The sequence below is a fragment of the Lycium barbarum genome, chromosome 9 (assembly GCF_019175385.1).
Source record: "Lycium barbarum isolate Lr01 chromosome 9, ASM1917538v2, whole genome shotgun sequence".
NCBI classification, from domain to species: Eukaryota; Viridiplantae; Streptophyta; class Magnoliopsida; order Solanales; family Solanaceae; genus Lycium; species Lycium barbarum.
The window spans coordinates 21947945-21969302 of record NC_083345.1 but is presented as its reverse complement, the minus strand read 5'-3'; the positions used below and the strand labels follow the sequence as shown (position 1 = coordinate 21969302).

Sequence of the window (21358 nt, the reverse complement as noted above, 5' to 3'; positions counted from 1 at the left end):
ACAGAAAAGAAAAAACAGGGGAGAAAGAAAATATTTTTCTTTTACTAATAAATTTAATACAAATTATTCATATTAATTTTTGGGCAAAGGGAACAGAATCAAAACAATTAAATAAGGCAAGCATAAAAACGAACCCAAAAACAAATGTATAAGGAAAACGATACGCAGAATAGAAAATAAATCCAGATATAAGCTTCTCATACCTTGTTGTAAGCCGCTAGTTCCAAGTTGCCTTTGCTAGCATAGAGCACAAGCGTGTGGACATGCTGTTTGAGCCAAAAAAATACCTGTCCTTCCCTTCATTCTAAATTTTGTTCATAAATAATAATTTATTGTTGTTAATAATAAACACATTCTCTCTCTTTCAAATTGCCGCCTTCCACAGCAAAATAGTCGTAGAGAATAGTGTCACGTCCTTAGTCTTCAACTAAGCGCACGTGCGACACTTGACAACTCGCTCACGTTCTTACACAAGTTGTTCACGATCTTGCTATGCCAAGTCAGCATAGATTACTACACTCAAGATCGCTAAGGAAATAGTAATTAAGAAAGACAAGAGAAATTTGCTAGAAGAAAGCTTTTTATTATAGAAGACTTGATTGATTTTGCTTAATGGTTTACAAATGAATGACCCTCCTATTTATACTACTCACCTAGAGACTAATATGTAAATAATAATTATTATACAAGTCCCTACATATTTACTAATAAGCCCCTATTCTAGAAATCTCTACACAACTAAAGTATTCCAAGGACTTTCCATGCAAATCCATGAAATTCTAGGGTCTTTCAAGGGAAACCTCCCTATATCTCTAGAATCTTCCCATAATATCTACTATTCCTCTTATGTAATCATTCCACATGGCAAATATATGTGCCAAGTGACACCTATGTGGCATGATGACATGGTGGGTCCTCACACTCTCCCCCACCTGATGGTGCGACGATCGCGGCGCACTGCTGTTGTGTAAACTCTCGAATCTTGTCTTTAAACTGCCACAAGTCTTCATACCGCCCCCATGCGGCCTCCTCCGGTGATTTCCCCTTCCAATATATGAGGAACATGGCAGTGCCTTTTTGCCCTTGTTTCCGCCTGGCCTAGTAGTCAATGATAGCTTCAATCTCTCTATCGTGTGAGGCGGTGATAGTAATTGATGCATAACTTGACCCTTTCCCGGTTCATGCTCCAACTCAATCTTGTGATCCAGCTAACGCCTAAGAGGCAAGATCTTAGGTAACTCTTCGGAAATACCATCTTTGTTTTCTTCGAGCAAATTATCTATCCAAGGCGGCGGTGTCTCTTGGGTACCATTATCTTCCTCCAAACTTGTAATGGTTGCCATGAATGTTGGCTCTTCTTCCTTAAGCCCCTTGACAAGCTGCATAGCTGAAAGTTGTGCATGGCCCTGTCCATGCGACATAATCACTGTAGGCACTAAGCAAGCGCCTTCTCGCTCCATGACCAAGAGACGTTGAAGGTAGGGATCGATCATCGTGTGGCAATGTCTGAAGAATTCTTGCCCTAAAACAATGTCAAAGATATCCATAGTAGTGGCGGTAAAGTTTGTCGTACCTTTCCAATCGCCTAATTTGATACCAACTCCATTGGCTACACCATGAGCATTTTTCGGCTTAACATTCACGGTCTTGACGAGTGCGTTAATTAGAGCGAGCTTCAACTCTCGTCTCTTCGCTGCAGCGTCGGTCACAAAATTATGAGTTGCCCCAGTGTCTACCAATGCACGGGCGGGCTTGATATTGATGATGAGATCCACGTACTGGTTTTTATTCTCGTTAGTTTGACTATCTTGCTTGTGACAGCGCCACACAGTCTAATCGTCCCCAACTGTGCGATTCCCGTACTCTGTGCTTGCGTCTGCTCATTTCTTTCACGCACCATAGCACTAAGGCTCTTCAGGTTAGGGAAATTTTTGAAGTTGTGCGGCCCTCCGCATAAGTAGCATCCCTTCTTCTCGTTCTGTGCCTTCTTTTCGGCATAGCCCTGACGACCACTTGACTTCTTGCCGTCGAACATGTTCTCATTTTGAGTCTTGGAGTATTGTTGATGCGACTACTTGCTCTCGCCACGGTCTCCCCCACCTTTGGCATCACTACCCCTTGTCGTGGTTGTCATGCCTGAAGTCCATCAAACACTCGGCCTCCACTATGGCTTGGTCTATATTTGCAACTTGGCGGCGTTGCAACTCCTGCTTAGCCCAATTTTGCAACCCGTCTATAAAGTGAAACAATAAGTCATCATTTAGGTTAGGAATTTGAAGCGTAAGGGTGGTGAACTCCTTGACATAGTCTCGTATGCTCCCTATTTGCTTCAACTCTCTAAGTTTGCACCTTACCTCGTACAAGACATTACTTGGGAAGAACTGTCGCTTGAACTCATTCTTGAACTGACACCATGTGCTAATTGTACATAGACCTCTCTCAGCATCGGCGACCTTTCTTCTCCACCATAGCATGGCAGTCTCTGATAGGTACAACACAACGGTGTTGATCTTGGCCTCATCGTCCCTCACTGTTCCATGCCTGAAATAGTTCTCCAAGTGCCAAAGAAAGTGCTCCACCTCTTGTGCATCACGAACCCCTTTGATTGCTGGTGGCTTGGGAGCCTCGATCTTAGCCTCCCTCGTCACAACAACATTGTTGGCTGCCTCAGGTCATGCCAACATTGACCTGCTCTTCGAGTGCCGCTATTTTTGCCTTCATGGCATCAATCGTACTCAACACTTCCATAAGTCTACACTCTAAGGCAGTGATGGTTTGCTTTACCTCGATCTTAGCCTGCATACGCCCCTCCAAGTCATTTCGGATGCTTTGAATTTCTTCAAGAGTATGCCTTTCAAGAACGCTAAGAGTGCCCTCCACCTTGCCCAAACGTTGGCCAACTATGTCAATAACGTCCATCCCCACATTCACCTTCATAACCCACTCTTTACTGAGCGAGGCGTCCTCGGATAGGACCTCCACGTCATCCTCGCTCGCCTTAGTGGTAGATGGTTCTTGGGATGTAAGCCCTTCATTTGACACAACCTCTGGTGGCACCTCTTGACTCTTGTTGGCGGCATTCCTCTTTATGTTATGGCCCTTCTTGCCAGCGGCATCCTGGATGGCATTGGGTTGGGTGTTAGCATCGTTGATTTCTCCGTCGTTCGTCATTCCCTTAGTCATAACCTTCGCTCTAATACCACCTTGTCACGTCCTTAGTCTTCAACTAAGCGCATGTGCGACACTTGACAACTCGCTCACGTTCTTGCACAAGTTGCTCACGATCTTACTATGTCAAGTCAGCCTAGATTACTACACTCAAAATCGCTAAGGAAATAGTAATTAAGAAAGACAACGGAAATTTGCTAGAAGGAAGCTTTTTATTATAGAAGACTTGATTGATTTTGCTTGATGGTTTTTACAAATAAATGACACTCCTATTTATACTACTCACCTAGGGACTAATATGCAAATAATAATTATTATACAAGTCCCTACATATTTACTAATAAGCCCCTATTCTAGAAATTTCTACACAACTATAGTATTCCAAGGACTTTCCATGCAAATCCATGAAATTTTAAAGCCTTCCAAGGGAAACCTCCCTATATCTCTAAAATCTTCCCATAATATTTACTCTTCCTCTTATGTAATCATTCCACATGGCAAATATATGTGCCAAGTGGCACCTATATGGCATGATGACATGGTGGGTCCTCACAATAGGCTTCTCTCTTCCAAATGCCTATTTATACAAATTAAATTGCCTCAAAGAAGATGAAAGAAGGTATTTTTTTATATATACAATTAAGATACTTTAATGTGAATTATGAATATTATTAATTAAGAGTAGAAGTTATAAATATGACGAGGTGTGAGTTATGAAAATGATTTTTTTAAAATAAAATAATTTAAAAAATGAGAAAAATGTCCAAAAAAAAAAAATAGAAATGAAAGCTTGTCTATGTCTAACTTCATAATATATATAGATAAGTTAAACTCACCAGTGCCATGAGCTTCAAATTTGATATCAAGAGTTCCTTCAAAACTACAAAATATACCGATAGGATAGTTAATCCACTATTTACCATAATTTAATGCTTTTAAATACTTCTGTTGACTCAGATTAGCCCAACCCTGATTAGAGTAGGGGTAGGCTACGCTTCAATAGTCACTGACTCGGTGTTTATCTTGGCTTTCCAAGCACATCCACCAAGACAATCAACCAGCCGTGAGATTAAAGTTTTGCAAGATGGACTAAGGGATCTCAGTCGGAATGTATTTTTCAGCATTGGCAAGACTTGATGTGCAATATTAGGACGGGGTCTGAAATATTATATTAGGCAAAGTGCGCGGCAACACACATTCTGGAACCATATTCAGAGTGAACTCTGATAAATGCTGATGGAAAGGGGAACATTTGGTAGCTATTGTCTAATACCGAAAACTAAACATTCATAAGTTTCCCCATCTAAAAGCAGATGGAAGAGATAACAAATACTCAAAAGCTTTCACCCTTAACCAATCTATAATCAACATAACCAAGCTAAAAGTTAGAGACAAAAGTAGCAGCATCCAGCACCAATGCCTCCAGTTTGATGTAGCATTGCATCAATTTCGTCACCCTCCTCCATCTCCAGCTATTTCAACAATTGAAGAAAAGAATGTGAGATCAAGATAAATTGGTAAAAGCAATGCAGGTTGTGCGAAATGTTTCAATACCTCATCAGGAGTTTGCTCTGCCCTAAGCCTGCGGCCATCAAACAAAAAGGCAATAGAGTTCATGTCCACTGACTGACGGTCGCAATAAGCAGTCATGAGCTTGCGCATCTGTGTGCTACGCTTGATCCTGAAAAACACTTCATTCCCATCCTGCAATAAAATAATTGATGATGATTACAAATGAAAAAAGATACACACTTCTATATGAAAATGGCCCCTCAATTCCATCTTCTCACACTATCTCTTCCTCCTTTTTTTGGTCAAGGGAAGACAGGAACTAAAAAGGTGTCAAAATACACAATACAAAGAAGCGGATGTCAGAAAAGTGTGCATAGTAGCTACATAAAAATACCACTTAACAAATCACAACACATGGATGTAATAAGGAGAAGAAAAAGAAAGGGAGAGATATGGGGCAAGTGCTATGTGCTTCCTCAGAGACTATTCAGTATTATATACACCTAGATAGTCTAAATAGATCTAGCTCAGTAACTATAGAGCCATGAAGAAGCAAAGTTCTGTTAACTAAAAGTTTATTTTAGATGCATGCACCATAGAAGCAGAAACCTTTAGCTACAATGAACTATATGTAATTAGACCGCATCATCTGTCACATTTGAGAAAGGGAAGCTTCAAGCAATCACCGATCATCGCATAGATGCCAGGTTAATCTTACACAAGCAAAATAATAATGAAACTTGTTCCACCTCAAGAACTTTAAACCATGAACACAGTATCAGCAACCACAGAAACAGTACAGAAAAACATTTAAGCTATTTATCCATCCCAAGAAGGGGTACAGCAAGAAGACGCTACATCCGATTTAAATAATACTGACCATGGAATGCTCCAAAAATGCTGCCTATACCAATGACACTAATCGTGAGCTTTCCAGAAGACCACCAAGAAGTTTGCAACAACAATACTAATACATGGAGGGTTTCTTTTTTCTTCTTTTCCCCTTTTCACAAGTAAAGGTATTAACCAATGGATGGAGTTGCATTATTTATGGAATGACACTTGGTGATAGTATTTTCCCTCGACAACTGTTAGAGCCGGGACACATGTTTTCATCTATAGAACCATAGAGGGACTGTAACCTTCACTGAGGTTTCCTGAACAACTTTAACACGAAAAGGCCAACAAAACTAACCAAACACCATTCATGTTATCACAGAACAAACAGAGTTTAAGATATGTCTGCCTCCATACTGACTGCCCTCTTCTTGTCCTATCTCTACAGCAAAAAAATCACTTTTCTTCCTCGTGGCCTCACTCAAGCTAGCAGTATTCCCAAGGCAATAACACATGTATATTACTTAATTATGCAGCTTACAATGTATGGTGAACAGAGATGAAGATAAATAGAGCAGATAAAATAATATTTGAGAATTTTCCAGCACCTGAAATTCATGAGCATGAAATGAAACATAATAAGAAACCAACATGGAAGAAGAGAAAAGGTGAGCGCACAAAATTTGTTATCAAGAATAAAGTAGAATAGCCCAAAATACGCCAAACTAAACTACCTAAAAACATGCTTCTGTTATAAGTTAAAGTTTTCAACTTTTACAAACCAATATAATGCGAATGTTAACTTTACAGACACGCTACACCACAGTAAAGAGAAAGTTGGTGAATCACAGACTTGATGGCCACTCTAAAACAAGTAATCCAGTTATGTTCAGGTTAGGAAACTTCCAACCAGCTTATTATTCATTCCATGTCATGCTTATATATACATGAGAATTGACAAACATTATCAAAGTGGGACAAAATGGTATACAGGGCAAGCCAGTTTATTGGTTTGTCATAAAACATCTAAGCTTATGTCATTTCTACCAAACCAGTTTTACATGGCAAATAAGTAGTTTTGGTTTTAAATTCAACGGGAAAAATAAAAGGAAAAGAGAGAGAGAGAGAGAGAGAGAGAAATAGCAGAGCTAGGTATGGCTCGATTTTGGTGTCTATAAAAACGATTCCGCCCAAACCAACCCACGTAAACTCATAGCGTAAATCACTGTTTACAGTGCACTCACGAATACATGCAGAAACATGAAAAATCAAACAGTTTGATTAATTTCATGATCTTGTATCATCCAAACCACATGGAAATTCAAAGAAATTATGTATTGTATAACTTCACCATCTATAAGTAACTACTATTGCTGGACAGTGGACTATTACGAGTTATTACGAAATCTAAAGCATGAAATCACAGTTTTCTCATCATTGCCGAGACAAACAAAAGTTTATACACAACTTTCCTTTCCACTATTTTTTAAATTAACCTAATCGCAAAAACTATACTGAGCACGAAAATCATAGTCCACATGAGAGCACACACATGTACCCGTATGCATGCAGAAACATGAAAAATCTAACAATCTGAATAACTTCATGATTATGTATCATCGAACCACATGGAAGTTCAAAGAAATTATGCACTAGTAGAACTTCATCATCTATAAATACTCCGATTGCTTGACGTATTACGAGTTATTTACGAAATGCAAACCGCAAAATCACAGTTCTCTCATCATTGCCGACACAAACAAAAGTTTATACACAACGTTCCGTTCCGTTATTTTTTACATGGCAAATATTTAGACTGTATTTACAAAACATAGCTATAGTTTCAAAAAAAATTACAAAACATAGCTACATTTTTGGTTTTGGAGCAAATACATGCTTCTAACTCTTTCGCGTGATTTCAGCTGATACAGTTGATACCCGCCTGATACAACAACTATAGTTACGTTTCATAAATACGTAAACTGTAGCTACGTTTTGCGTAATACGCTCTAAACTATATCTATCTATGAATTTTTTTCAATATTAACCTAATAAAAAAAACTAACATGAGCACGAAAAATCGTAGTCGATATGATAACAAATACACGTACATCAACACATAATAAAGAGATTATAATACGATAACAAAAATTAAAACAACGATAATATGTATACCTGACCCTTAACCTTCAAATTAATATGAACCATCTGATCATTAGGTTTCTTCTCTTCCTCACCGGCCCCTCCAGTAGCAGACATTATGATCAAAACTAACAATTACTATTTAGGGTTTTTCAAGTGATAACTCGGGGCAAAAAAATGTAACTCTTGTGAGAAGAGAAATATCTACAGGGCTCTTTTATATGCTAAGCGCTTTGTGTTTCTCAGTTATGCATACCACGCGCTTGGAACAAACGCGAAGGGTATAAAGGTACAAAACGACGACGTAAAAGGTTTACTGATGACGTGGCTGTGGGATGTGGCGAGTGTTGGGTCTTGTTATGAAGCTGTGAGTGGGAAAGTAGAATAAATTGAATTGAAATATAAATTTGAATTCCGGGGTGAAATGGAAAAACGAGGGAATTGAATGATCTTGACCAGGAAAAGAGGAGGGCGTTGAATGACGGTTCTGATACGTCCCAGAAAGAATCGACGGCTCTGAATGAAAATACGTTTTGGGCTTTTGTTCTCCACTACAGTAGCTAGTTACAAAAAGGTTTAAGAACATTTTTTTCGTGCGGATTGCCCTTCAAAAGCACTGGCCTTTCATTTTTTGCCCACAAATTTGAAATCTTTAATTTAAGACTTTTGCCTAAAAATTTATGGGTTTTGAGTTCAAACTCCTGCTCAAAAAAAAAAAAAAAATCGCAAGGTAGAGCTGCCCCAACCTTATGCCTTAAGGTAGAGTATGCAGGCAAACTATGCCTGATGACTTGCAAAACTATACTTGAGGCCTAACTTTAGCTTGCAAAACTATGCGTGAGGCCTAACTTTAGCTTGCAAAACTCTGTCTGCCGGGAGAATTTGCAGGCAAACTATGCCTGATGGCTTGCAAAACTATGCCTAAGGCCTAACTTTGGTAGCAAAACTCTGCCTGCACGTAGGGGTGGGCATGGTACGGTATTAAAAAGTTCAGTACGGTAATTTTGGTTTTCGATTTTTAAAATTACTATACCATACCAAATTAATTCGGTATGGTTCGGTATTTTTAAGTTCAATTTAGGTATTTTTCGGTACGGTAAATCGGTAACCATAGTTTGTTCAACTTCGACCTACATAAACTTATATAATAGACAATTACGACTTTGGCTATTCAAGAAACGTCTCAATTATATTGTACCAACACCTTACACATGTAAATATATTCAAAAGAAGCACAATTAATCCCTTCGTAAATCAATTGCACAAAAGGACATTTCAATTAACATAGATTAATCAAAATTCCAACGTTTAAATAATTAATTTTGTACTAATACTTGTTTATATATTTGTTAGAATTAAAATACTAATATATATGACTTGTATATGTAACTTTATACTTCGGTATGGCATTCGAAATTTTAGTATATTATTTATAAATACCGCATACCATACCAAATACCGAATTTTTTAAAAATGCATACCAAATACCATAATATCAAAATCACGATATAAAAAAAATTGATTTCGGTATGGTAATCGATATATACCATATCATGGCCACCCCTACCTGCAGGCAAAGTTTTGCATTCAAAAGTCTGCCTGAGGCCTAACTTTTGCTCCAATAGGCCTAACTTTGCTACAAAACTCTGTCTTGCGATTTTTTATTTTTTTTATTAAGCCAGGGTTTGAACCCCAAACCTCGTGGTATTAGGCTAAGGGCAAAAATTAAAGACCACCAATTTGTTGTGCAAAAATTAAAGATCACCCTAAAATAAGGGCATTCCTGTGAACTGCGCGTTTAAGAATGGATGAACTACCCATTTAAGAATGGATTCTTCCCCCTTTTTTTTTTTTTTTTTTTTGCACGGATTGGCCTTCTTTTGGGTGGTCTTTAATTTTTGTCATTCGCTTAAAAAGGTGGTCGAAGATACCCCGAGGTTCAAGGTTTGAATTCACACTCAGTCAAAAAAAAAAAAAAAAACGCAAGGCAAAGCTTTGCAAAAAGTCTTTCTTATGCGGCAGACTTTGGTTAAGGCATAACTAAAAGTCTGCCGGAAACGGCAACCTTTGCCTCTTATAAAGGCAAAACTAAAAGTCCACCTTGTAAGGCAAAGTCTGCTGAATGCCTTAATCCAAGTCTGGCGCATAAGGCAGACTTTTCCTAGGCATAACTAAAAGTTTGCCTTATAATGCAAAGTCTGTCGTATCTGTCAGACTTTTAGTTATGCCTTAAGGCAAAGTCTGTAGCATAAGGCAAACTTTTTGCAAAGCCTTGTCTTGCGATATTTTTTTTATTTTTATGACTAAGCCAGGATTCAAATCCATAACCTCGGGGTATTTTAGGCGAATGATAAAAATTAAAAATCAGCAATTTGAGGGGCAAAAATTAAAGACCACCCCCAGCGAAGGATGATCGTGCTAATTGCCTTATTCTTCGTTGTCCAATGGTAGATGGACCATCGCCAATTTGTATTAAGAAAAGGGAAAAGGTCCATAACTATTCTTGAATTATCGAAACATTTTTTTTGCACGGTGTCTTTAATTTTTGCCCTTCACTTTAAAAAGTGACCGAAAATATCTTGAGGTTTTGGGTTAGAACTCCCGCTCAGTTTTAAAAAAAAAAATCGCAAGGCAGAATTTCGTAGCAAAGTAGGCATATTCGGACAAAAGTGTGCCTTGAGGCAGATATTTGCCTTAAGGCAGAGGTTTGCCTTAATACAGAATTTGCCATGTCTTAGTTCCTATAGAAGAGCAGATCACATTGTATTAGGGATATATACATGATGCATATAAACAATACATGCAACAAAACATGTTAAAAAGAAACGAGTATACCAAAAAGTCACAACAAAAGTCCTAGAATCATAAACCTAAGGCTCTGATACCAAAACTTGTAACACCCCCTTTTCGAGTAAATTCAAGCAATAGGTTTTGGAACCTGAATAAAAGTTGTAGATCTATGAAATAGCTTTCCAGATCATTTTGGCTCACTTAAAACAAAATTTTATACAAGGAAATATGCTACAAATACTAACAACTGTCCAATTCAAAAACGGGTTTGGTAAACTTACCTCAAAAGTGTGGAGTAGCTTGTGGCTCAACGAAAACAAGCCTTGTTAGTGATTTAGTGGGAGAATTTGATGAGAGGAAAGGAGTTTTGGGGTTTCCTTCTCCTCAAGAAATCGAAATAAAAGGAGTTGGAAAAGATATTTCACATAGGTGATATATCCTTGGATAAGTGTGAAACAAAAAGGTGGTTACCCAAACTTTTACTTCTTTGGATAAATATGAAAGGGTGGCTGCCCAAAATATTAATATCTATTCCATTTCTTAATTACTTAAGATAATAATAGCAGGAGTAGTTTACATAACTACACCGTAAAGATTTTGGGGCGTTACAAATATCATATCAGTGATTTTTAGCGATTTGAAACTCTGCAAACTCTACCTTGTGATTTTTTTTTAATTTTTAATTGAGCGGGGTTCGAATTCAAAATCAAGGAATTTTTAGCGAAGGGTAAAAATTAAAGCCCACCAATTTGAGGGGCAAAAATTAAAGACTAGTGCATTTGAAGGGTAATCGAGCAAATGACCTAAACAAATTTCTTTTCTTTCACGTTAAGTAGCAAATTTGGATGTTGTAGAAGCAAATTCAAATACGTTATTGCTATTTGCTAAAACAAACTTCTTTTCTTTCACATTAAGGAGCAAACTTGGATGTTGTAGGAGCAAATTCAAATACTTTATTGCTATTTCCTAAAACAAACTTGTTTTAAATAATTAGAATTTAAAGTCACTATTATATAATTAGGGATAACATAGTAATTTTAATATAAGCTTATTGGGTTAGCGGTTTAACCATTAACTAAATTTTTAAAATCGGAAACCGAATCGATAATCCAATAAAAAAATTTACAAAACCGTTTACAAATCGTTAACCCAATAACCCGATAATAATAAACCAATGGCGTTTTTATTGATTCGATTTACCAGATAAATCAGTTTTTTTACACCCCTAGCATACTTAAAGGAATATTTTACCCTTTTCTCGATGTTTTCTGAACAAGGTACATTTGTCTTGTAATGATTTTGAAGAAATAAGCTAAGGAAATACAGATTAAAAAAAAAAAAAAAAAAAAGATAGGAAACATTTTTTAATTTTAAAAATGAAAAGAAAAGAGGAAAAGAACCAAATGGGATAGATCGGATCCAAGGGCAAGTCTAAACGGGTCAACCAGCCAAAACCCCCAATGGATCCAAATTCAAACCTTTGATCTAAGTTTTTAACACACAGCTCTTCTAATGGCGAAATTGCTCCTTTTATCTTCCACATATTCCCAGTACCAACATCAACAATAACATAACAATATTAATGGTTCGGTTAAGATCAATTTTGGTTTTTCTTGTGCTCTTCAAGAGTTTCGGGTCGTCAATTATTATCGGGTCAGAGGAAGAAGAACACTTCTCAGAAGCACTGTTATTGAGACCATTACCAGATCGTAAAGTGTTAGCACATTTTCATTTCCAAAGTAAAGTCCCACCAACTCGTACACATGGCAGTCATCACCATCTCTTCCCCAAATCCATTTATCAATTGGTACAATCTCTTTTCTTCTACTTATTTTACTTGGAATTATCATTATATATTTGGTATAATTAGTAATTTCCGTATTTCCTTTTTCAAACTGCTTTGAAATACTTTACTTGAGCTAATGGTCTATCGGAAATAGCATCTCTATCTCTACGGGATAGGAGTAAGGTTTGTGTACACTCTAACCTACCCAGACCCCACCTGTGAGATTCCACTTAAGTAATCTCAGTTTTCTTTCTTAATAACCTTCTTATCTCAAAGAATAATGTTTGATTTTTCAGTTTTGGATTGGCATATTTTTGCTCTGTGTATGGCATGGGACGAGGTGGAAAAATCATATTCAGGGAAATTGTGTCAAAATTAGAAGCAACACTAACTTAGCTAAAAACATAGCACAATCGAAGTAAGTCTATATAGGAATACAAACTAGTTGGAATTAAGGCTTACTTTTTATTGTTACATTTACATTAGTTCCCAGTTTTTTTATATCTAGGTAGGACTATGTAGAGATAAGCGTGAGATTTAATAACTTTAAGGAAGACCTATAATTTATTAGTAGGCGCATTAGCGCATTATAATTTCTTGTGCTTTGATTTATGTTATTATTTGCTACTTTCTGTACTTTGATTACTCTATTTTATCTGTGCCGCTTTCGTGATTTGCATTTCCATATCGCTTTGAATTCCTTGATTATCCTGTTTTACTGTGTCGCTTGCATTATTTCATTGCAATATCGTTTTAAATCTTTTAACCTTATCTGACCCCCTTTTTATGCTTCTATTGAGCCGAGGGTCTCTCGAAAACAGCCATCCTACCTTGGTAGGAGTAAGGTCTGCGTACATTATACCCTCCCCAGACCCCAAGATGTGGGATTTCACTGGGCTGTTGTTGTTGTTGTTGTAAGGAAGACTTAGGTGCCGTTTGGCCATAAATACCAAAAACAAATTCACTTTTTTTGGAATTTTTGAAGTTGGAGTTGTGTTTGGCCAATAGTTTTTGAAATTGTAGTTTTTGGTGAAATGTAGTTGTAAAATAGTGAAAAAAGTGATTTTTTTTTTAAAAACAAGTTTTTCTTGTTTTTGGTATTCCCGGAATACAACTTCAAGTTGTATTCCGAATATTTATGGCCAAACGCCCAAAAGTAAAAAAAATGAAAAAAAATTCCGGAAAAAAGTGAATAATTTTTATGGCCAAACGGCTACTTAATTTACCTTAAAAGACCAATTATTTAGTATTAGAATGAAATGGGACCAAATGGAGCAGAATGGATACATAGGATCACATGGCCAGTCCCAACTAGTTAGGGATTGAGGCATAACTAATTGATTGATTAATGATATGGTAGAGCCTAGAAGTGCCTTATATCTAGACAATTACTATGGAAGATGGGTACCCTTCCACGACGGATATGATAACCGTAATCAGATAAAATCTGACACCAACGAAACCTGAAATTCTCGTTTTATTTCCTTTTTTGTTTTTTTTCATTTTTATCCTGAAAAATATTGTGTACTTACCTACCACTAATAAGTGGTGAGGTGGTGTGAGTTTTTGTCTGAACACTTCTTGCATGAGTAATTGAGGATGTAGTCTACGTTATTATTTTTGTCATACATGTCTAGCGGTTGATTGCATTGAAAATATAATACGCACTGTGTGATTAGGTCCATAAATTTAGAGTTCGAGAAATGGAGCTGTCCTTCACACAAGGTCGCTGGAATTATGGACGCTGGGGTGGATATGACCCCATTTCAAGTAGAAATGCGAAGCCTCCTGGAGTTGAACTGTGGGCTACTTTTGATGTTCCACAACATCAGGTCGACGCTTCTTGGAGAAATTTAACCCATGCTCTTTCAGGGCTCTTTTGTGCTTCTATTAACTTTCTGGAGTCATCAACTGCTTATTCTGCTCCCCAATGGAGCTTCAAGTCATTTGCTGCAAATATCAGATACGGCACCTTGCCTCGTGAGGCTGTTTGCACAGAGAACCTCACTCCCTGGCTAAAGTTGCTTCCTTGCCGAGACAAAGCTGGACTTTCTGCATTGATGGACAGACCTTCTATCTACAGAGGATTTTATCATTCTCAGAGGCTGCATTTAGTCTCAAATGAATTTGATCTAGCTACAGCAAATTCTGGAATGGTGCTTGAACAGACACTTACCGTTGTTCTTCAACCGGTTACTTTGGGAAGTGGCATGACATCATCTGTTGGCTTAATACAACAACCAAGTTGGTCACTCAGCTCATTGTTTGGACGGAAAGTTAGTGGAAGGTGTGTTCTTTCAAATTCTAGTAATGTGTATGTCCAATTAGAGCCAAATTTGGTGTCCAAATTGAAGACTACTTCGGAGATGCAACAACAATCTGATGTTGAGAATTTGATATATCAAGATTGGAGTGACATGAGCTTTGAAATGTCGGATTCCCCTGTCAGGGTAATTAAAGAAGTTTATGGCTTTGAGAAGGAGTCATCCCTTCTGTATGAATTTTCCCTAGCAGAATTTAGTGATTCAAGGCCATTTGACTTGGAGTTCAGGTGGAAGCGTCCTGTGACATGGTCTTCTCAACTGGCACCCTTGCAGGCTAGCAGGTTCCTTATGGGAAGTGGGAACGAAAGAGGTGCCATAGCCATCTCCTTAAAGTCGGTAGGAAGAAGTGGGTATTCAAAATCTTCTGTCAATGAGGAAGGAAGATGCTCGTTACGGGTTGATGTGTTTCAAGTTGTGCCTTGGTATGTTAAGGTTTATTACCACACCCTTAAAGTGTTTCTAGATGAACGCCCACATAGTTTAGCAGATGTGATAGAAAGGACAAACGTTTCGCCTTCTGAAGACAAGGTTTCCCCTGGTCTAATGGAAATAGCATTGCGATTGCCCTGTGATGTGCACTCGGTGATATTGACATTGGAGTTTGATAAGGTATCTATTCCCCTTTTCCAGTTTATCTAGAATAAATCCGCTGATATCTAAGTTTTCGTGTATTGATACTGGAGTTCGATTGCCAATATCAAAGAACAATGATCAGCTAGGACAGCTATCTAATCATCTCATTATGTTTCTTAAGTTTTTTTTTTTTTTTTGATAAGGCTCTCTCTAATCATCTCATTTAGGAGTAGTTGTATAGGAGATTGGTAAGTTTAGACATGTGTCATTGTGGCAAAGTAGGTTTCACATGAATAGTTGTACTTGGAGTATAGACAAAGTACCCTATAAGTTGAATTGATATCAGATGCTGTCAGGCCTTTCTGTAGTATTCAACTTTTAAACCACTTTTTATCTGCTCGTGTGATTAGCTTGTAAATCTGTCTGGGTCAGGGATGGTTATTGATAAAATGTAAAGGTGGTCTCTTCTGTTTCTTGTCCTATATCTATGTGGAATTGATAAGGTATCCGTGGGACCCTGATTATTTTGAATCTAATGTAACTGGTAGAAAGCAAAATTCATGCATATTAACATCAGTGATATACCAAAAATAGTTTAACATCACCTTTATTTCTCTGTATTCCTTGACAGGGTTTTCTGCACATCGATGAGTATCCTCCAGATGCTAACCAGGGTTTTGACATTCCATCAGCTTTAATCAGGTTTCCTGAGATCAAAACAAACATGCAGTTATTTGATGATAAATCTGCTTCCAAGTCACCTATCTTATCCAAGCTACAGGTACTAACTGTTAAACAAGTGAAGCTCTGATGTAATATGATATTGTATTGAATATGCATTATGTTGAGCATCTGCTTCTTTTCAGGAAGAAAGCCCTGTTCTATGGTACACAGAAGTATTGCTTGTACCGTTGACCACTCCTGATTTTAGCATGCCATACAATGTTATCACAATTACATGCACTGTATTTGCTCTATATTTTGGGTCACTGCTTAATGCGCTACGTAGGCGTGTCGAAGAGGAGGAGAGGCTTCTGAAAAGTAAAGGTAATTTTCTCTGGTAGTGACTGTGATATTGCTTTAATTCTGAAAATGTAAGTGCACATTTCACTGGGATTCTACTGGATGGTGAAAGTAGTCTTACTCAGTTGGATTTGCATGGATGGATAGTTATCTCCATGCAGTCGACTTAATATCTTTACTTCCGGTAATGAAAGCAAAAGACCTATTATCAATTGTTGGAATTAGGGCTATTGTTATTGTTTCACTTACACTGTCTTGGTGTTTCCCAAGCTTCTGCTTAGTCTGATCAATATTTATGTCAGTGTAGGGTTAAGAGTGCCTTTTGGAGAATCCTAGTCGTAGAAAATCCTGATTTTCCTTATACGGCAACTTATGTAGTATTAGAATGAAACGGATACGAACAGAACAGAATGGATAAAGAGAATCCGTGTAGCTTAAAGCCTTGCACAATTAATTTGATGTGCAACTGTAGTTGATAATGGTTAAGTTAGCGTTTCAGATTTCGATCTTGATATTTGTTTTGTTTAGCAGTTGAATGAAATGGACAAGGATCGAGACTCTATTCTTATAGCTAACAACAACTAGTTTGAATGAAGTTGATTGATATATGATTGGATAATTAAGCGTGTGTTTCAGATGTTGATCTTGATCTTTGTTTTCTGCCTGCTTACAGCTACCAAGGCCGGTGGTCCGATAGGCGTGCTACTGTCCAAATTGTCAGCTAAATTGAGGGGAAAACCGTTGGAACCACCATCCTCATCCTCGTCATCAAAAGTCAGTTATAAGCTGATTCTCAGAGTGATATTAGTGGCTGGTATTGCTGCTGCTTGGCAGTACTTCTATGGATGACCTTCAAATGAAGCTACAGAAAAGAAGTTTTGTACAATATGTTACATGAGTGCCACGGGACTTAGAGCATAGATTTTATCAATCAAAAAGAACCTCCCCTGTTTAGGATTCAGCATTGTATTATCCAATTAATTGTCAACCCCATTTGTGTACGATTAGCATTTAGTTTTGATGTCTCTGAGTGATTGCTGAAGAGTTCAAAACCATGATTGAGGTTAGGATAGGTCTACTGTGGCGAGTTCCTTTTCTTTTATATGTCCGATTCCCATATCGCACATCTCCCACTTCCTTCTATTATCAGGCACCAGAATATTTCACTCTTATAACTAAGAAATGTTTCAAAAGGAGGTTAGACGTACAAGTTAATACTTTTTTGCTCTTCCAAAGTTTGAAAAAAGATTTGCATGTGAAATGGAGTGGCTCGATACCAACAACAGCTAGTAATGTGGTCTTCAAGTACCACAAATTTACGCTTACCCTGAATATGTAGGCATTGAGAAAAGGAAAAAGGACATCTTACCACCAGGAACCATATGTAAGAATTCGTAATCTACGTCAAATTCAAGAAAGGCTCTTCCAGTACGAAAATTTTGTGTCATCAACTACTTTAACCCACTAGCAAGGATTTACAGGTGAGTACAATGGTAACGTTGCCTTCATATACAACTTGCTAACATTGTGTTTAGTCAAATTATCGTATCCTCTTGAAAGGGGTTGTTACAGCCATCTCATCATCTCTAATCCTTTTTAGCTTTTGACTAGCTAAGCTGCATAAAAGTGGCCTATCAGCTTTTGGGAACTCCACTTGTTCCTCTCTTAAACCTGAAAATACACCACAAATAACCATAGTGACTAGAGATGAAGACATAGAATAGAATACAACGGCTCACATTGACTATGAGCTCAGGGAATTGAGATAATAAGAGACACCATTAAGCTTATTCTATTGTAACGAACCTGAATCACATTCATTTCTTCTCGTTCTCTTCAACAGATCTGAACCTTCCAAACAAAGCTTCCTTTTTAGGTTCAATGCCACTCCTGCACTAGCAAAGTTTTATAAGATGGATAACTTAGCATATTTAATGGAGAAGAAATGACAAAATCTTTCATTACCTCTGGCGCTTTCCTTAAATTTCTTGCTATTAAAGTTGGTGTTCTCGTGAAGTCTTTCTCTCTCATCATTGATTTCCTTCTTGCACAGCAACCCTTTTTCAACTTCTGTTGGACTATGTGATCCTGCAGCATAACATTCACATTCAACAAGAAGAGTATTTTGAGACATGTTCATAAGCGGAGAATGGTGGTGGGAGGTAAATAGGTAACCACAATAAGCAGTTCTTAGAAGTGCTCCGTGTCATACTGTAGGAACACTACTACTCAATAACTGGACCAAAACATGGATGTATAGTAATATTTTGTTAGTGGATCGACCCATTAATCATTCATCTAATTATTTAGCATGTGAAATGTCGGCGTCATTGGTTTCCATCCTTAGTTCAGAGCTTAGGGAAACCTAATATCTGTATCTTATGTTTTTGAAGTCACACATAAGAGATTAATAGCCAATGCAAAATCAAGGAATCTGTAGGTTTATCTTATTTGTGGTCTCACCCATCATAACCTAAAATGTGGCAGTATGAGCACCAGAAACAGAATTTTCTTCTGCGGCAATCAATATTAAAGATTCCATAAACCAAGCCTGCTTATTCTCAAAACTCACTTCCATAAAGAAACATCTCTGTGTGTGTGCGTGCGTGCACGTATCAACAACTCATGCTTGCTAATTTTTTAAGAACAAAATCAAACTCTCGGAACTTCAAATATTTTGCATGGTTACAGCAATTAGAAAACCTACCAAACCTATAAGACAATTCTTTACACCTGACATGAGGTTAATTATATGTCAAATTGTCTGATAAGATAGGCATTTTTACATTTAAGACTGCTACACTGCTACACCGCTACACCGTTTATAGCCTAAAATATAAAATACTGAGATGTTCTCATGATTCCCATATTAGACCTGCTCTGGTCACCTAAGCCTAAAAGAAAACCCAAGATTTGACTCCATTTATCAGTTTTGCAGACCTAAAATGAACCATAAAAGGTTCACCTATCCAACAATTTAAGCTTTTAAATGCAATTGTTCACTCAAATTTGGAACGGTATGAAAGCCAGGGGAGCCACAATATGGGTGATGGGTTCGGCAGAATCCAGTAGCTTTGGCTCAAACCCTATATGTATGTTAAAGAATTCTTTTAATATGTACAAATAATTTATTCAAAACTCAATAAACAAAAAAAAATCTAATTCAAAACCAATCAACTAAAAATTATGGCTCTTGCCTCGGATGAAAGCAGCATGTAGGTCCTTGAGCTTATTGCTACCCACTGCTAAAAACATTTTACACCCCACCCCCAAAACATTTTTCAAGATTGACCACACAACTCAACGATATTATCAAGCTATGAGACAAACAGTTCAATAACAGGAAAGAGGTTAACAAGAAGCAAAGGGTCAGCAATACCGGCATAACTAATCTCTGCATATCTAATCTCTGCATTACTAATACCTGTGTTACTCTAACAAGCAACCAAACAACCCCTTGTTGCTACACACAGCTAAAAACATTTTACACCCCACCTACCAAAACATTTTTCAAGATTGATCACACAACTCAACAATATTATAAGCTACGAGACAAACAGTACAACAACAAGAAAGAGGTGAACAAGAATCAAAGGGACAGCAAAAAGGTGCTTACTTTTGGAACCAACTTTAGAGAGCTTTCCTTCAACAATGAGGGGAGCAGAATCAGAGTCACCAGTAGACAAACCACGAGCAGAAAAGAAAGAAAGAAGAGACTTCCATGTAACAGAAGAAGCCATAAGATCAACCCCTCTACTAATAAAATGACCATTTATCTTCAAACTTACTGAGTCAATCCCAAAAGCACGTCCAATGAAACCAACATCAATTCTTTGGTCTTCCCAAACCATTATTGGTAGTACCATCTTTGATAGTGAAGGACACAACAACTTGATTAGTCTCTTCTTATCATTCCCTCTCATTCTTGCTTTCTTGAATATTTTTTGTCAGTTTATAATAATAGCCCTTCTTTATCTGTACTGGTTTCTGCAAATATTGTGAAGGATGAATATGTAGTGAGTGAGTTGTGTTTTTCTTTCAAGTTCTAGCGGACTTCTGGAACCTTTCTTTCTTTAAATAGGTGACCCGGCTTTCACTCAGCGGGTCGGAGGTACCATGTTAGGGTCTCCTTTCTTCTTTTTGAAAAAATAGGAAAATTACCAAAACAAAAAAGTTTTTTCTTTAAATTCATGCGTTATTAAATTTCACATTCTTAATTCATATTTTATAACTAACAAAATTATACAAAATTCTTCCATAACTTATGCAATACTAGTTATTATGCTAAAGAGAATTGAATCAAACACAGTACTATGAGTTATGCTAAGTTTTATGTGAAAACAAAAAATGACATAAAAAGTTGTATTCCCTCTGTCCCGATTTATGATACAGTTTAGATATCGAGAGTCAAACAAAAACATTTTTTACCAAAGTTTTTTTCATAGGCTCTTTAAATATTTTAAATTGTTAATTATTGTGACTTATAGTACTTTATGTTGTTTCTAAATATGTAAAATATTTTTCAAAAAAACTTAAAGATTATATGTTCAAATTCACGATCAAAATAAAAACGATTGACTCTCAAATTCGAAGTCTATCACATAAATGGGATAACGGAAATATTAACTTGTAGACAATAAAATTCACGTTGAGAAAATAATCGAGACTAGAAAATATTTCAACAATCATAATATTTTATTTTAATGTAGTAAATGTTACAATTTTTATAACTCCTTTGATTCTTCTTTTCGGAAACTTGAAATCGGTGGACTTGTATTTGAACGCAAGAACATGGCTTGATCCTAAATCTTCATCTTTTATCTTTAAAACTTGTAGAAAAACTTGGTTGCTCGAATGGTTATAGCTTGTCATAAAATCTGTTGTGTACGATTTACGAGCTCTCTTTGGCTGCTTGATTGAAATCTGTTGTCTTTTCGAAATTAGGAGGACCTCCATTTATAGTAGTTGGAGGAAAGAGCTGTAATGATGATAAACTCTTTCGACCAATCAAATTGAAGTGACATGACCATATTTGATTAGCCGGAACATGTGAGTTGTATGCCTGATAAATATTCATTGATTTTTTACTTGACTAGGTATGTCATATGATTTTGGCATGTGGCATCATCCTATTCACTCTTTATTTGACCTGATGTGCCACGTCATTTCACACATGGCACTAATCTAAGTTTTTAGAATTATT

At 37.0% G+C, this 21358-nt stretch overlaps 3 protein-coding genes across 3 annotated transcripts; 1 reads left to right on the top strand and 2 right to left on the bottom strand.

Annotated features, from left to right (window-relative positions):
- Window positions 1-4307: 4307 nt before the first annotated feature.
- Window positions 4308-7859, bottom strand: LOC132610077 (small ubiquitin-related modifier 1-like). The gene is made up of 3 exons (XM_060324328.1): window positions 7693-7859; window positions 4723-4872; window positions 4308-4640 (listed from the first exon to the last, which is right to left on the bottom strand). The coding sequence occupies exons 1-3, from the start codon at window positions 7774-7776 to the stop codon at window positions 4554-4556; spliced, it is 321 nt and encodes a 106-aa protein (XP_060180311.1). The 5' UTR covers window positions 7777-7859; the 3' UTR covers window positions 4308-4553.
- A 3961-nt stretch (window positions 7860-11820) lies between these two features.
- Window positions 11821-17274, top strand: LOC132610074 (uncharacterized). Its single transcript, XM_060324325.1, has 5 exons — window positions 11821-12256; window positions 13915-15168; window positions 15764-15913; window positions 15999-16179; window positions 16829-17274. Exons 1-5 carry the CDS (start codon window positions 12032-12034, stop codon window positions 17002-17004), a joined length of 1986 nt encoding a protein of 661 aa, XP_060180308.1. The 5' UTR covers window positions 11821-12031; the 3' UTR covers window positions 17005-17274.
- A 223-nt stretch (window positions 17275-17497) lies between these two features.
- LOC132610075 (uncharacterized) lies at window positions 17498-20208 on the bottom strand. The gene is made up of 4 exons (XM_060324326.1): window positions 19772-20208; window positions 18121-18243; window positions 17962-18045; window positions 17498-17826 (listed from the first exon to the last, which is right to left on the bottom strand). Exons 1-4 carry the CDS (start codon window positions 20076-20078, stop codon window positions 17696-17698), a joined length of 645 nt encoding a protein of 214 aa, XP_060180309.1. The 5' UTR covers window positions 20079-20208; the 3' UTR covers window positions 17498-17695.
- Window positions 20209-21358: the final 1150 nt, after the last annotated feature.

Coding starts and splice junctions, on each gene's coding strand:
- LOC132610077 (XM_060324328.1), bottom strand. CDS start 7,776: ATGTCTGCTACTGGAGGGGCCGGTGAGGAAGAGAAGAAACCTAATGAT. Junction 4,873..7,692: donor ATTTGAAGGTTAAGGGTCAG/GTATACATATTA, acceptor ATTTTATTGCAG/GATGGGAATGAAGTGTTTTT. Junction 4,641..4,722: donor CAGAGCAAACTCCTGATGAG/GTATTGAAACAT, acceptor TTGTTGAAATAG/CTGGAGATGGAGGAGGGTGA.
- LOC132610074 (XM_060324325.1), top strand. CDS start 12,032: ATGGTTCGGTTAAGATCAATTTTGGTTTTTCTTGTGCTCTTCAAGAGT. Junction 15,169..15,763: donor TGACATTGGAGTTTGATAAG/GTATCTATTCCC, acceptor ATTCCTTGACAG/GGTTTTCTGCACATCGATGA. Junction 16,180..16,828: donor GAGGCTTCTGAAAAGTAAAG/GTAATTTTCTCT, acceptor GCCTGCTTACAG/CTACCAAGGCCGGTGGTCCG.
- LOC132610075 (XM_060324326.1), bottom strand. CDS start 20,078: ATGAGAGGGAATGATAAGAAGAGACTAATCAAGTTGTTGTGTCCTTCA. Junction 18,046..18,120: donor ATTTAAGGAAAGCGCCAGAG/GTAATGAAAGAT, acceptor TTGCTAGTGCAG/GAGTGGCATTGAACCTAAAA. Junction 17,827..17,961: donor AAGAAATGAATGTGATTCAG/GTTCGTTACAAT, acceptor GTGTATTTTCAG/GTTTAAGAGAGGAACAAGTG.